The 15,968-nt window shown below is 36.9% G+C and overlaps 1 protein-coding gene across 1 annotated transcript in view; it reads left to right on the plus strand.

Moving 5' to 3' along the window:
• The first annotated feature begins 1,426 nt into the window (after nt 1–1,426).
• Nucleotides 1,427–15,968, plus strand: part of LOC109056038 (multiple epidermal growth factor-like domains protein 6) — a 34,502-nt gene continuing 19,960 nt past the window's right edge. Inside the window, exons 1-9 of the mRNA XM_042733707.1 lie at nt 1,427–2,118; nt 5,767–5,889; nt 6,822–6,947; nt 11,852–11,974; nt 12,145–12,267; nt 13,316–13,453; nt 13,536–13,658; nt 13,742–13,864; nt 15,083–15,247. Of these exons, the coding sequence (XP_042589641.1) occupies nt 1,959–2,118; nt 5,767–5,889; nt 6,822–6,947; nt 11,852–11,974; nt 12,145–12,267; nt 13,316–13,453; nt 13,536–13,658; nt 13,742–13,864; nt 15,083–15,247 (1,204 nt within the window). The 5' untranslated portion in view covers nt 1,427–1,958. The remainder of the gene's footprint in view (nt 2,119–5,766; nt 5,890–6,821; nt 6,948–11,851; nt 11,975–12,144; nt 12,268–13,315; nt 13,454–13,535; nt 13,659–13,741; nt 13,865–15,082; nt 15,248–15,968) is intronic.

A 15,968-nucleotide genomic window follows, 5' to 3' on the forward strand; every position in this document is an offset into this window, starting at 1 on the left:
TTGTTGAAACCTCGTTTGACCTATGCAACAAGCTTTTGAGTCTTACTCCAGGCTGTTTCTACATACAAAAAAAAAAAAGAGTAAATAATAGACCTGAAATATTATTTATTTTATAAAGTAGCTATTTATACTTTTAGCAATAGTAATAGTGATGCTTAATTTAGCAAACAGTCCTGTCAATTGGTCATAATGCACCCTCATGCTTACGGGTGAAGTTTCAGAATTGGTTTGTATGAATATGTTCATGTGTCTCCAAATTGTAAACATTTGGAAACAATTGTCCAAACTGCTGCAAATCTGTAAACGATCTGCATCTGTAGTTCAGAATGTAATGTGTTTGTTCTCTCACTGTCAGATGTGAACGAGTGTGAAGAGACCAATGGAGGGTGTGAAGCTCTTTGCTGTAACACCATCGGCAGTTTCTACTGCAAGTGTCCCACAGGTCAAGAGCTCAAAGACGATGGCAAGACCTGCCAGGGTGAGTCCCTTCCTCTCTCTCTCTATCTCTCTGTTTCTCTGAAACTGATGCTTTTCAGCAGATGGATACTGTCTGCAAAGATGGCGCTCTCACTAGAAAACCAGTCAAACCATTTGCGTGTGGATTCTATTTTCTGTTTGATCCATTCAGCTATGAAGAGCAAAATGTATAACTTTCTACTTGGAGAAGTACAGAACGTCACCGTTAAACTCATGCAGAAATTTAGAACTCCGATTTTACTGAGATGCAGGACATTCACAATTATACAAATTGATAACAAATAACTTTAGTAAAGAAATAAAATAAAATGCACTTATTTCATACTCGTTAAAATCTATTAACATATTTACTGACATATCGCTTGAGATTTACAGTCTTTAAATGCAAAAGGTTTAAAGTGTACCTGAAGTATTCTTGCAATAGTTCTACTTTAGTTGGACTTCTTCACTACTTCCGCACAATTAAAGTGACTTTAAGTATACCAGTTTAGTATTCCAAAATTACAATTGCAGGGTATTTTTATTAAGTACACAATATTTAAATGTATTTGTAGAATACTTAGCATGAAAAATGTATTTCAAACACATTTTAGTATATTTATTTTTTACTAGGGGAAATATGCCTAATAATTTATTTAGCAAGCATTTTTAGAGACAGGTTTGCAAAATGCAGAGATCCTCTCTGTCACTTATTTTACACCTCCAGAACAATTGGTAGCATTATTAGCATTACCATGATAGATAGATAGATAGATAGATAGATAGATAGATAGATAGATAGATAGATAGATAGATAGATAGATAGATAGATAGAATTTGGTCAAAGTTTAACCCAGGTTCTCTGCTTGTATATAAACCTCTCGCCTTGTGTGTATATAATGTGTTTGGCCACGGTTCTTCATATCCATCTGAAAAATGCCACTGCAAGATTTATTCATCTTTCTGATGTTTCAGATATTTGTATTCAACCTACACATGGTTTAGATCTCGTAACTCTTTCATATTAAACCAAAATCCTGCTTCACATATTTTATATGCATTTGAATGCCAGAATATAAAGGCAGCAGCAGTTTAGTTGAAACTCTGCAGGCTTCATGCACAGGGATATAATGTATATTTTATTTATGTAAATAAAAATGATTATCAGAAAAATATTGGACTACAGAATACAGCAATTATCCAATAAGAATCAAGTAGTCTAGAGAGCCAAAAATTGTAATCCTTTTATATGACTTCATGGTAGACAAAATTAGAACAGCAGAATTCATAGCACTCAGAATGATTACATTTCTGCATAAGTGTTGTGAAATACATGAGATGCAGACATGAAAGGAGGAGAGAGAATGTCAGCTGAAGGGAGGGAACAAAACCTGCTGTTTCAGTCCGTCCCTCTCAGACTGCTTGAACTTTCGTGAGATATTTTCTGCTTTTTCAATCATAGACACGTAGTCAGGTATTTATGATTCAATATCTGGTAAATCATGACAGGCTGGTTCATGCTTTGTCTCCTGTGTATGGGGCTTAATTATCATCCAGCTGATCTGGCCTATTATTCTGGCTATTGGAATCATTTGAGACACTGCCATAGGCCAAACTGTTTCCATGGATACAACCGATTCACTATGGGATACCAGATACCAGGTGAGAACATTTATTGGTCCATTTAAACTGAGGACTTCCACCTGAGATGTTCTGCATTAGTGTCTAGTAATAGTTTCTGTATTGTTAAGAAATATAATGGAATAGGTGTTCCAAATATTTGTAATATTTATATGTATTAATTTCTACATTTATTATCAATTATATTAGTTAACAATAACAAAACTGATATACATAGAGTGCTGGGTAAGTTACTCTAAAAATGTATTAATTACTAGCTACTAATCATATCTTTAACAGTGTAATTAGACTTCTGACCTAATTACTTTCTCCAAAAAGTATTGCATCATTACTTTCTAAATCCCACATCAACCCCGACCAGTTGAACAGTACAAGAACAGACATGAAACTGCTCTTTTAATTAAAAAAAATAATAAAATGTATATATATATATATATATATATATATATATATATATATATATATATAAATATATAAAATTGCATAAATTAATCTTGAACTGACCAGAGTATTTAAAAGGAGAATGTTACATTAGAGACATATGTTTTAACATCAGATATCATATATATTATTAGATATAGTAACATTTTAATGTTACACACACTATTGTTTTATGTAGAATTGTGTTATAGTCTATACAATATTTAATGCAATTACATCAAAAGTAACTAATTAAACTGCATAAAAATAAGAGTAATCACTTACTTTTTCAAGGGAAAAGTAATTAAATTACAGTAATTAGTTACTTAGTAATGCCTTTCACCCATCACTGTATACATATTATCTTTGTCTCATATGAAATTAAAATACATATAAATTCTGAAGAAAATGTGGCTGGTTCTTGCCACAACCCACCAGCAAGTCTCTAAGATGCTTTGATCTCTCAATTAGTAAATTGATTAGCAAGCATCAGTAATTATTTTCATGTTTAAAATGTCACAGTCGTCACTGTACTAAAACATCTTGTTAACAGTATAAGGTTGTCATCAGCGCAGAACACAGTCAGGAACTTCCTCAGTGCCTCAAGCTAAATCTATAAACACTGTTTAAAGTTCCAGAGTATTCAATAGAAGCCAAACCAAATAATTTCACCAATGTGGGGAAACATTTCTTGGTAATTTAATTAAAACCCAAACCAAACAGCAGTGTGGATGGAAAGTCAGCTCTGGTGTGCCAGCTTTCCTGGCTGGAGACACTTTTCTGGCCCAGGCATGAATCAGTGGCTCAGAATCAGCATGCATAGTTGAAGTATTACTCCAGCGTGTGGGTTACCCTGATTCAAGTGACAGATGAACCAGAACTAACCTTTGAAAAGCCAAGCCAGATATTGGAGTTCAGAGGGCTGCAGCAATCAGCAAAATTGGTGAATGTTGCATTTTGGCAACTGCTGTTGCTTGTGCTTTCCAGGCTGTCATTATAACCAGAATCTGGGGTGACTTGCTGAAAGATGCCACATCAGTGAGAAATTAAATATCAAAAGACACTGTTCAGAAATTCAATTCAGTTCTGGGTTTGTTTGATGTTCTTAGCATTGGAAAGAATTGTTTCGAAAATGACGAAAAAAATTTAAAGTTTTACATATCTCTCCAAAGATTCAGAAGAGATCTCAGTTTTGTCTCAAACGATGCTCTAGATATAGGATGCAGATGTGTACATTTTTCTTATTTTGTTTAAAAGTCACATTTTTCCCATTTAATACTGCCCTTCAAAAGCTACAGAAGATACTTACACGTCTCCCAGAAGACAAAATAAGTACAGTTTAACCTGATTTGCAAATTCAGAAAGTCTTTACCCCTTAATGCATTGTGTTTCCTTCTCGAGCATCAGTATCTTTGTGTATGAGTTGCATATGGGTCCCTCAGTTGCCTTCATTGTAAAAAGATGGATCTTAAAATCATACAGTCACAGCTGGGAAGGGTTCAAATATGCAAAAGAAGGAGAACAGTACAAACAGTGGCCTCGTGGACAACCATAACAAACAAACAAACAAAAAAAAACTAAACTAAATAATAATAATAATTATATCATATATATATATATATATATATATATTCCTGTTGTTTGCTTTCTGATATTTTTTCATCACAGTTAGAAGTATAATAAAATATAAAAAATAAATAAAAGTAAAATGTTTTCTTCTCAAATTCTCATTAATTCTTTTTAATTTATTTAAATCAGCATACTTTCATGAAATACTTAATCATTATTTAAATTTTAATTTGTATTTTCTTGCTGTTACAGCACAATTGGTGAGAAAATGTTTTAAGCTGTCTTTGAAATAATGACACAATGCAAATAAGTCAACGACCTATTTAAATGTGTGCAACAAAGTTTAAACAAACATTTTCCTGCTTTGCAGGAAGCTTGTGATTATTGAGGCCTCCTGGTCAGTAAGTCAGTAATTAAGATTCCACGCAGGTAAACAACCGGCTGGTTCCCATTACCAACTGACTTTATGTACTGTTTAGTGCCAGCTATCCTATAGTGCCATGAATACTCACATATACTCAAAATTGAGCTCAGCTGGTGAGGTATATAACAAGATTGTTACCAGATTTAAATAACTTCTTTAGTCAAACTTCAACTAAAGATGTTTTGTGCAACCTTGATTTGACCGAACTTGCACATGAATCTCTGTAAAGGGAAATTGTATATACCATTTGGCTCCTATTAGAGAATTACAGCTATTAATGGAAAACCGGCCAATGAAAATATCTCCTGCAGTGATGTCATGAGGTGACAGAAACACAAAGCTGGTCATTAGTATATTAGAGGTCAAAAGTCGCTCGAACACAAAGCGCATTTGTTCATTTTGGAGTCAGTGGCGCTTGTGTTGGCGGGGTCTCGCATGTTTTATTTGGAGAGAAAGCAGTGTACAAGCTAAAGAGACCTGCTGTGAGATCGTATGGATGTAGACAGTCGCAACTGAGTGATTTTTAGGATTTTTTCCTCTTAGCAGAAGAGGACAGTCTGTCTGTCTGTCTGTCTGTCCCTCCGTCCGTCTGTCCGCCTGTCCATCTGTCCATAGTAAAGGAAGGGAAAGCAAAAGGAAATTGGTCCTGTGAAAGTGTCAGATGGTCTTCAAAATGGTCTTTATGACCATCTGACACTATCACAAGACCAATTTCCTTTTTGATTTCCCTCCCTTTCCTTTGTTTACACTTTGACATGGGAGGACACTTCAGTTTCGGGATAGCAGCTGCACTAGTGCAGCATTTTTGTCTTAAAGCTGATCTCAGAGCAGTAACAGTGTCTTTCTCAACAGGCCGTGACTCTATTAGCTCTGATCTCAGTGGGCAGTGTAGCTTTAAAGGCATCAAAACTGTTTGAACCTACAACGTTTCAGTGAACCATGAATGTACTTGTTTTCTCTTTTTTTGTGGTTTGTTCTTTATCTTGATGGTTAGCATGTAAAACAAATGGCCACTTCTCTTTGTTTATTTGTAACCTTGCTGCTTTAGTCTTAACAAAAATGGTTTGGTTATTTATTTACTCCTGATGTCAGACGGTTTTCCCAGGCAAGCAGATTCTGTTTTGAATTAGGACCAACTGATTTTGTCTGCAGAAATTAGAGGTGAATTAAAGATGTACAGGTACCAGGCCTTAACTGAATTTGATGAATGTTTCGTAACGCAGTATTAAATTGTGTTTTTATATGTTCTTCTGTAGATATTGACGAATGCCAGGTGCATAATGGTGGCTGCCAGCACAAGTGTGTGAACACCAGGGGTTCGTATCACTGCCAGTGTAACGCTGGATCTCGACTGCACGTGGATGGACGCACATGCATCGGTAAAACAGCCAGACCTGTTCAGGCTCATGTTTCACCACAAATTACTCATGTAAAAGAAATTAAGCCTGTTTTTAGGACCATTAAAGGGGTCATATGATGTTGCTAAAAAGAACATTATTTTGTGTATTTGGTGTAATGAAATGTTTATGCGGTTTAAGTTTCAAAAAACACATTCTTTTCCACATACTGTATATTGTGATCGGAGAAACGACAAACAACAAGCTCTACTCTACACCAGCGGTTCTCAATTCCAGTCCTCGCAGTCCTCCTTAAAATGTGTTGCACACATCTAAATATTTGGGTTCTGGGACAGTGTTGTAAATACAACTTAACCACTGATTTCTAGTTGTGTCCTCTTTTGGAAGGCCAAACAAAGTATTTTTGCTTTCACAACGAAACAGCGTCTCCACGACATGACTCTATTGTTCCATCTATCTATCCATAATTTCATTGGCAAAACAAGTTCATTTAAATGTTACCATCTGAAAAAAATCATCTTGGTTTAACTGACATAATGTATTGTACAGTGCAGTCCTCCTCTAAAGGTACAAAGTGAGAGAAAGAGAGAATGATGGACAGCTAATCAGACACACAGAGGACAGAGGACAGAATTGGAGAATACTATTACTGAATAAATTGCATTTATGGCATGAATCTATCTGCTGTATGTGTTCTTATAGAGACTGATTTATAATTGAGAAGTTTAAAGTGATTTTCGCTGAGTTCCTTCATTCATGTTTTGGTTGGTTGATTCATTGATGTTTCTGCAGCAAGAGTAATTTGATCTCGGGGTCTGCTAGACTCAAACACTTCACAAAGGGTCTTTCCTTTATTATGAATCAATTGATCTTTAAATTGAACAATAACAGCCCAGTATTGTCTTCTCATAGCGTCTCCACCTGTGTGTCTTTCTGTCTGTCTGCTTGTTTAGCCATCCACTCCTGTAGCGTTGGGAACGGTGGCTGTGAGCATTTCTGTGTCCAGCAGACGGCGGGTCATTTGCAGTGCCGCTGCCGACTCGGTTACAGACTGGACGGGGATGGGAAACATTGCAAATGTGAGTATGACCACACTGATGTTCAGCTGCATGACTTTCTCATGAACATTACATATTTATGATAGTAGCATGAACTTGAAAACATATTTACAATCACAGCTGTTGACAGTGGGATCTAAGCGCAATTAAAATGCAAAGCACAGACTGAATGTGTAACAAGCAAATGAGACATTGTTATTGTATACTGCTTTGTAATTATGGAACCTCTTCCAATTAAAACCAACAAATAAATGTTTTTTTTTTTTAAATAGTTGTGTAAAAATAAATTGTGTGTATTCCTTTAAAAAGCATTTATTTGTCATGTTCAAAGCACATTTTTATTTTTCCAGTGGAACACAAACGGTGACGTTTTTCTGCTTCTCTTTCCAAAAAACAAAGATTGTGGTTTTGAAGCTTCATAATGGACAAAGCACCATAAAAGCAGTCAAAATAGCATTACAGTTTGTATGAGTATGATGTGAAATTTGTTAAATAGTACACATGATTTTTTTGTTCTGTGGAAAAAAAGTAGTTATGCAAAGTTTTATCCCTTTCCCTTCAATATAATACACATGGGGGCTATGAAGCTCCAAAACAGACAAAACCATAAAAAAGCCATACTAATTATGCAACTTTTTTTTTAAAGTTATTGTTCACTAAAAATTCTCCAATTTAACACCAATTATGTCAAATTCCATTAGTAGGATTAGATGAATTATTGCAGTGAAAAACAACTTTTGGAACAAGAAATTTTGGCGAGAACAAAGTCATTATATAACTTGAGAAAACTTGAAATAGCGTGAAAGTCATATGTAGTACTTTTATGAACCATCCGTGTTTTTTTTTTTTTGTCCTTTTGACATTCAGCATAAAGTCATTCAGGTTTGTGTCAATATTAAGTAAAGTAAATTATGTTTTTTATATATATATATATAGTTTAATTTCTTTCACTAGCAATGAATACAGATAAAACTTGACTGTAATGATCTCAGCACACAGATATGAATGTGTTTGCTCTGATGAAGAGGTCATAGTGGAGCTGTTTGCTGTAAGGTTGAAGCATTTGTCAAACATTGTGGACATGTAATGCATGATAACTTCTATTACCAGTTGCATGTAAGTGTCCTATTGACAGAGAATAAAACTGAGGTTTAACTCTACAAGTAATATAAAGCACTATTTTTAATGTCTTATTGATCAAATGTATTTTAAGCCAAGCATTTTCATCCTTTGAAGTTCTAAAGAATCACAATAACTGCCTGAGAAGATTTAGTGGAATTATGATTTGGTCTTTGGGATGAAGTGCCCTTTGATTCACTTGATGACATAATTTCACAAACTGGTGACTTCAGCAGGGACATGTCTTTGTGTCTCGTCTTGGAGGTCATTTGGAGTTGAACACAGACATGTCTTTCTCTGATGAAGGATCATGATTGCAAAATAATTTCTGCCATTCTGTTTCTGTAAAAGTGTAATTGTTGGCTGCAGACAGATCATTTCACTGCAGCTGTTGGATGGAAAGAAAAACACTTTAAACACAGAGTGTGTGAGAGAGTTATTCAGAGCAGCTGGATGAGGATGATGGGACATTTGTGTTACAAATATGATAAGTAATATCGCAAAAACATGTCTAGGTCACCCTGAATAATAATAATAATAATAATAATAATAATAATAATAATAATAATAATAATTACATAAATTTAAGAAAGAGAAAGAAAAAAGTTAGAAAAATGTCTCAGTTACATATGGTAACCCTCGTTCCCTGAATGAGGGAACGGATACGTCACGTCGGATGACTGACAAATTGGGATATCGCTTCGATAGACCAATCTACTTTGAGTGTAATCTAAATGAGCCAATGCGCTGCAGAAGCTCCATCCTTCCTGGAGGAGGTCTCGGGAGCAAATACACATATGAACATCCATTTAGGCGCATATGGAAAATTGGAGGTGATTGTAACACTCTTGGAAATGGCAGAAGTCTGCCGTGGAAACACTAGCTCTGAGGTTATACTGTGGACTTTACACATATGGGATCCACTTAGGTCTCACATATGGAACCCAGCCTTCTACCGGTTCTCAAGGATTCAGAGAGTGAAGACCTGGCACCCCAGGAGGATGCAACACTCCTATTCGAGTGAGCTTGCAACCTGAATGGGCAGGGCACACCCTGTGGCTGATAAGCCAGGGTGATGGCCTCCAAAATCCAGTGGGCCATCCTCTGCTTTGAGATTGCATTCCCCTTCTGCTGGCCTTCGTAACAGACAAGAGCTGGCCTGAGGTTCTAAAGCTTTGTGTCCAACCTTCATAACATCTCCGGGCTTGGACGGGACAGAGCAAAGCTAGGGCTGGGTCTGCCTCCTCTGGGGAACCTTGGGCACATAGCCAGTCCGGGGCCTCAGGATTACCTGGGAGTCAGCTGGCCCAAACTCTAGGCACGAATCGTTGACCAAAATGCGTGCAGGTCCCATTCCCTCTTGATGGAGGCCAATGCAAGCAGGAACAGAGTTTTCAATGAAAGAAACTTTAGCTCAACTGAGTGCAAGGGCTCAAATGGGCCCTGCTGTAGTGTTTTAAGCACTAGAGACAGGTCCCAGAGGGTATGGTGGGGGACGGGAAGGATTTAACCTCCTGGCCCCTCTAAGGAACCTGATGACCAGGTCATGCTTAGCCACCGACTTCCCTTCTATGGGGTCATGGTACACACCAATCGCAGCAACCTGGACTTCGAGGGTGGAGGGAGACAGCCTTCGCTCCAGCCCTTGCTGCAAAAAGGAAAGCACGACCCTGATCGGGCATCCCTGGGGGTCTCCTCAATGAGAAGAACAACACTCAAGGAACAGGTTCCACTTCAAGGCGTAAGCATGTCTCCTAGATGGTGCTCTCACCAAAGTGATGGTGTCCACTACCTATCGGGGTAGGTCACCTAGAATCTCCACGTCCCATCCAGGGATCAGACAGGAAGTTTCCAGAGGTCTGGACGTGGGTGCCATAGTGTGCCATGTTTCTGAGTCAGAAGATCCTTCCTCAGAGGAATCCACAAGGGAGGGCCTGTCGTGAGGAGCACTAGTTCGGGGAACCAGGTCTGAGTGGGCCATTACAGCGCCACAAGCAAGACCTGCTCCTCGTCCTCCTTGACCTTGCACAGCGTGTGTGCGAGAAGGCTCACTGGGGGAAACGCATACTTGCGCAGGCCCTGCGGCCAGCTATGTGCCAGTGCGTCCATGCCAAGTGTTCCATCGGTCAGGGAGTAGAACAACTGGCAGTGAGAGGTCTCTGGTGAGGCAAACAGGTCTACCTGATGTCTACCATACAGGGATGGAGTCACCACTCTCACGGGAGCATAGTTCAAGACAGCTCGTTGGCCGTACGGTTGAGCAGGCCCGGAATGTGAATGGCATGAAGTGACCTCAGAACATTCTGACTCCAAAGGAGGAGGTGGCAGGTGAGTTGTGACAGGCGACGGGAGCACAGAACACCTTGTCCGTTGATGTACGCAACGGTCGCTTTGTTGTCCATTCGGACCAGCACGTGATTACCTCATAAGTGCCCTTTGAGAAGGTTCAAGGCAAGGCGCACTGCTGACAACTCTAGACAATTGATATGCCAGTGCATATAGGGGCTCATCCATACCCCTGACACTGCATGCCCATTGTACGTGGCCCCCCAGCCGGTGGTGGAGACATCCGTGTAAACCACAGCATGCCTGGAGACCTGTTGCAGGGGCACTCCTGCCCGGAAAAATGTAAGATCTGACCACAGGGTGAAAGTTTGGCGGCAGGCCGGTGTAACTTTGACCCGGTGAGTGCTGTACTTCCACGCCCACCTCGGGACTCAGCCATGAAGCCAGTGTTGAAGCGGTCTCATATGCAATAGCCCTAGTGGTGTAAGTGCCGCTGCAGCTGCCATATGCCCCAGGAGCCTCTGAGATAGTTTCAGTGGGACCGCTGTCCTGCTCTTGAACAAATTCAAGCAGGTTGAATCACATAGCTGAGGCTGATGGTCCGCAGAAGAGGTTCCATGAGGGGTTTGCCACTGCTGTGTTCCTCAAAACCACCTGTGCCACTGCCGGAAATAGTTTTCGCCTGTCGGCTGCCAGGACGAGCCTTAGATTGTGGCAGTGGCAGTGGCAATGGAACTTTTTACTGTCTCCCAGCGCCATCACTTTACAAAGACTCTTTTAGAGAAATTGCTCTTTTAGGGAAATGCTCTTTTATGTGCTGAGGTGCTCAGGGGAATGGCCACTTGCAGCACAACAGGGGGTAGTGCAACCTGAAGTGCGCAACCCACTCGACACAGGAATGACCACCGCTGAAGCACCGTACTGCCAACAACAAAAGCTTCCAAGAGCGCGTTGAACTCATAGCTCACTGAAGACACTTGGATGGAGCAGAACGATGTTGTCACTCTGCTCTGAAGTGAAAAGCTGGTATGCATTGCACCTGCTGCCTTTTTATGCTCACGCTGTGATAAGCAGCAGCTAGCAGCATATATATATATATATATATATATATATATATATATATATGTATGTATATATACACACACACACACATATATGTATACACACACACACACACACACACACAACATTGACAATGTTGTTTTCATGTTGTTTTTTAAATTAGCATAAATTAATAGCAGTATTACAGATACTGCCATGATATATAAATACTGTACTTGCAAAGTGAAATGCAATTTATGTTATATATATATTTCACAGAGAAAATATGCTTTCTTTAAAACTTTCTTTAAAATAATTGCAATGCAAAACAAACAAAAAGAAAAAATATGCATTTTGAGTTTGGGGTGAAATATGAGTTTTTTTTGGCAGGTTCTGTCAGATTAGTCCTCTTAGTGCCAAAAAACCTAATAATGCCATTAATAGGAAAGCTGTAACACAGTCTGTTCTTGTGTCATCAGCGGAGAATCCGTGTGCGGAGCGAAACGGTGGTTGTTCTCAGGAATGCCGCAGGGATGGAGATCAGGCCCGCTGTGGATGTCGTCAAGGTTATCAGCTGGCTGAAGATGGCAAGACCTGTGAAGGTAAAATGTACCTGGTATAGTGAGCTATATTTAGTGTGGATTATAGAGTTTGTGTCAGATGCTTATAGAATAGAAAACTTACATGTCATTAATGGTCATCATGTCTTTTCTACTCAAGTGATCTTTAAAGTGTAGCATACGTGTTTGTACATGTGTTGTCTTTGCATCAGACATTGATGAGTGTCAGACGGGCCAGGCGGACTGCGCTCATGGTTGTCGTAACACCAGAGGATCTTTCATGTGTGTGTGTCCCACTGCCTATGAGCTGGGTGTTGATGGCAAGCAGTGCTATCGTGAGTATGATCTGAGACTGGACTAACCCTGTCAAATAGCATGCAACACGTCTCACATACATGTGCTCAAAACTAGAAAAGGCCATTAAATAATTTTTTCTCTTCGTCTGTAATGTAAATTATAGAATAGAATGAATTTTATACATATATAATCAAATATAATATGCAAACAAATGTGTGGGTGTATATGTGTGAGTGTCTATATATGCTGTTGAATAGTGTGAAATAACCACATCAAACAACAAAAGAAAAATGAGGAAATCAAAAACTTTTGTTGCTTTAAGGATTAATCTATTGAATTTAGAATTTAGTGTTTGATAACTTTATTAAATTTCTGTATATTTCCAACTTGCTGAAGGGCACATGTAGCTAAATATGACATTTATTATAATGGGTGTGTGTGAAGATTTAAAAAAAAAAAAATTTATGTGAAGTTTGCTTAAAAAAATAGAAGTCTAATAAATAGTTCAAATTGATAGCTCTCAGTTATACTGTAATGCTGAATGGCTATAGTCAATGGTTAAATATTAGAGGATTTTTTTTTTTCAGATATCAGTAGTATTGGTATCAGTGATACTGGGCTTCAGTTATAAAAAATATGCCATTAAATAAATATGAAAAAATATGCTGTGTTTATGTTGTTTGTACACTAATTTGAAGATTGAATGTGAAATATTGCAATATAACAGTATATGTAAAAACCTTAATATTAGATGGGATTAATCGCAATGTGCAATTAATTTGTGATTTTTTTTGTATTGATTGACAGAACATATATATATATATATATATATATATATATATATATATATATATATATATATATATATATAGTATATAGTTCAATAATGTTTTTCATTTAACATTTTGTCAAATTTAAAAGTTTTAGAAGTATAAGTTTATTATTATGAAAAATGCTAGATAGAAAATCAAAGTCGTAAGTCTAAACAAGTTGGGTTCCAAATTTGATTACCAAACATTTCCACTAGATGAAATTCATTTCCCATTCATTTCCAATGCTGTGTGTGGGTGTGTTTTTCACTCTCAGGTATCGATATGGAGATTGTAAACAGCTGTGATCATAATAACGGCGGTTGTTCTCATCACTGCGAACATTCAACCAGTGGACCCGTGTGCAGCTGTAACCAAGGATACCAGCTGGACGTCGACCACAAGACCTGCATCGGTAAAGAAAACTAATGTGACCATTTCCTGTTTTAGTCACAGTAAGCATGTGAGGTAAATGTGTGTGTTTTCTCGTCTTTTAGATATAAATGAGTGTGTAGAGGGCAGCTCGTGTTGTGAGCACGACTGCACAAACTATCCTGGAGGTTACGAGTGTTACTGTACAGCTGGATATCGACTGAACGCAGATGGATGCAGCTGTGATGGTATGACATTCACAGAACCTAACCCAAAAAAAAAACCATTTACAGTGATTTAGGGATCTAGATCCAGACGTGTGTGATTACAGATATAGACGAGTGTTTGGCTGCAAACGGAGGATGTGATCACACGTGTCAGAACAGCGCTGGCTCCTTCAAGTGCTCCTGTAGACGCGGGTATCGTCTCGATGAGGACAGACACTCATGTATATGTGAGTTTTCAGCCTGTCATGAACCTCCTTTATTTTAATAATTATTTTGAATATCAACAATAAATGAATTTTGAGCTCATTGAAATAAAACATTGTAGAGAAAACTGTATATGTGAGATTCAGCAAATAGGGAAAATTATAAAAAATATATTATATTATATTATATTATATTATATTATATTATATTATATTATATTATATTATATTATATTTATATTATATTATATTATATTATATTATATTATATTGTGTTATATATGTTCTGCCAGCTAGAATGATTTTGAAAAATAAATGTATCAAAAACTATAATTCAAGTTTTAATATATATATTATACGATAATTAGTGTATAGTATGTTTTTAATGTAAAGGTCTGTTCTGGTTAAGTGGGTGTTAACTGACTTGTTGGGAAGTGATTTAATGTAAAAACCTAATTTAGTTTAATCAAGGTCATGATAACTGCATTTTGCAATGATATGATCAGATCACATCTTCATTCCTTGACATATTTTAACATAGATAACATGATTCTATTTTATTGAAGTTTTCAAGATTTTAAGTCGTAAAACACCAAAAATGAAAGATTTTTCACTGAAATTGCAGATATTTAAATATAGTTTGTGTAATGTAACATTACTGAAGTCCATATAGTATATTTTAAGCAAACGTAAAAGCTAATTAAATTAAATTAAATGTGTGTGTGTGTGTGTGTGTGTGTGTGTGTGTTAGGATTAATACTTGATTTAAATTAAGCTTGATCTAGCTTAGGGCTGTTTTGATGATCATAACACAGGTATTTTAAGAGAGATAATGTTGTGAATAAAATGGTTTATCCAAAAATAAAATGTCTCATCATTTACTCTCATTTTATTCCATATCCAGATAACCTAAAAAAGGAGTTGTTAGGCTGAATGATGTGTCAGTCAGTTACTTTTTCATACAATTAATTAAATGGTGAATAAGAAAATATCTCTGCCATCTCATTTTATGTGCCAAATATATTTATTCGTATTGTAAAAAAATACATAATAAATAATTGCAATAGTATACTAATAATATAATTAGTGATTTAGAATATGCATAGCTTAATTTTTTAACTAACTGCAAAACCTGAATAATCAATCAAAGCCTACTGATTATTCAGTGAAATTATAGTCGATTAATTGTGCTAATAATCATTAGATTAATTTATTATCAAAATAATGTTTTTTTTGTCCTAGTGCTGGAGGAGTCGTTGGAGGCTTTGAGCAGTGGTCAGGTGGTGGACAGACCCCGACCTCAGCTCACTGTTCTGCAGGACTATGAGCAAATCCTGGAGCGATACGATGACTATGAGGATGACACGGGAGAACTGCGCGCTGAGAGCACCTTAACTGAGAAATACAGTAAGAGGCAAAGTTTTTTTCTTGTCTTTTTTGTTTCTTTTAAATATATAAATACATTTTTTGTTAATAATTTAAAAAAAAAAATTGTTTTAGCTTCTTTGATGTTTCTTTAGTTTTAATTTTTTTTTTTACTAGTTACACTAAATGAAAATGAGAAGTGTTTGGTCCGTGTACTTTCGCATCCATTTGTTTTTGTTTTGTAACCATGACAGAAAAAAACAAAAATGAACGTTATTGTATTTTTAAATGCTATGCTGAAAACCAAAATTGAAATTAGAACCGTACACACAAAATGCTACCCAAACATTTGAAAAAATGCACAAATTAATATAGTATTTTTTTTTTCTCGATTTTAACAAATTTTCTTTGGCCAAATTTAGTGATGCTTCTCCCGCACATTCAGTTGAGAACTAGAGCCGTCTTTGGAACAATGCAGAGACTTAATACAAATATTATTTTTTAAAATAGACATTGCAGAATCCTGGGAAATCTATCATCATTAAATTATATATTGGGATAATTTTGTCATAACTTTGTGTGCCATATGGGTAAGTTATTGGAGAGGACCATGCATGGTCCCCCAATGCACGTATAGGCTACCTTGTGTAGGCTACACATACCTTATACATTTTGACATATTTTGCCCTGTTCACTGATAGTGGCATTCGCATAATGCCGTGTTTAGGCTATACATGTTTGTATACTTATTCTTCCCACTGGT

This window comes from Cyprinus carpio, chromosome B11 (genome assembly GCF_018340385.1).
Source record: "Cyprinus carpio isolate SPL01 chromosome B11, ASM1834038v1, whole genome shotgun sequence".
Taxonomy (NCBI): Eukaryota; Metazoa; Chordata; class Actinopteri; order Cypriniformes; family Cyprinidae; genus Cyprinus; species Cyprinus carpio.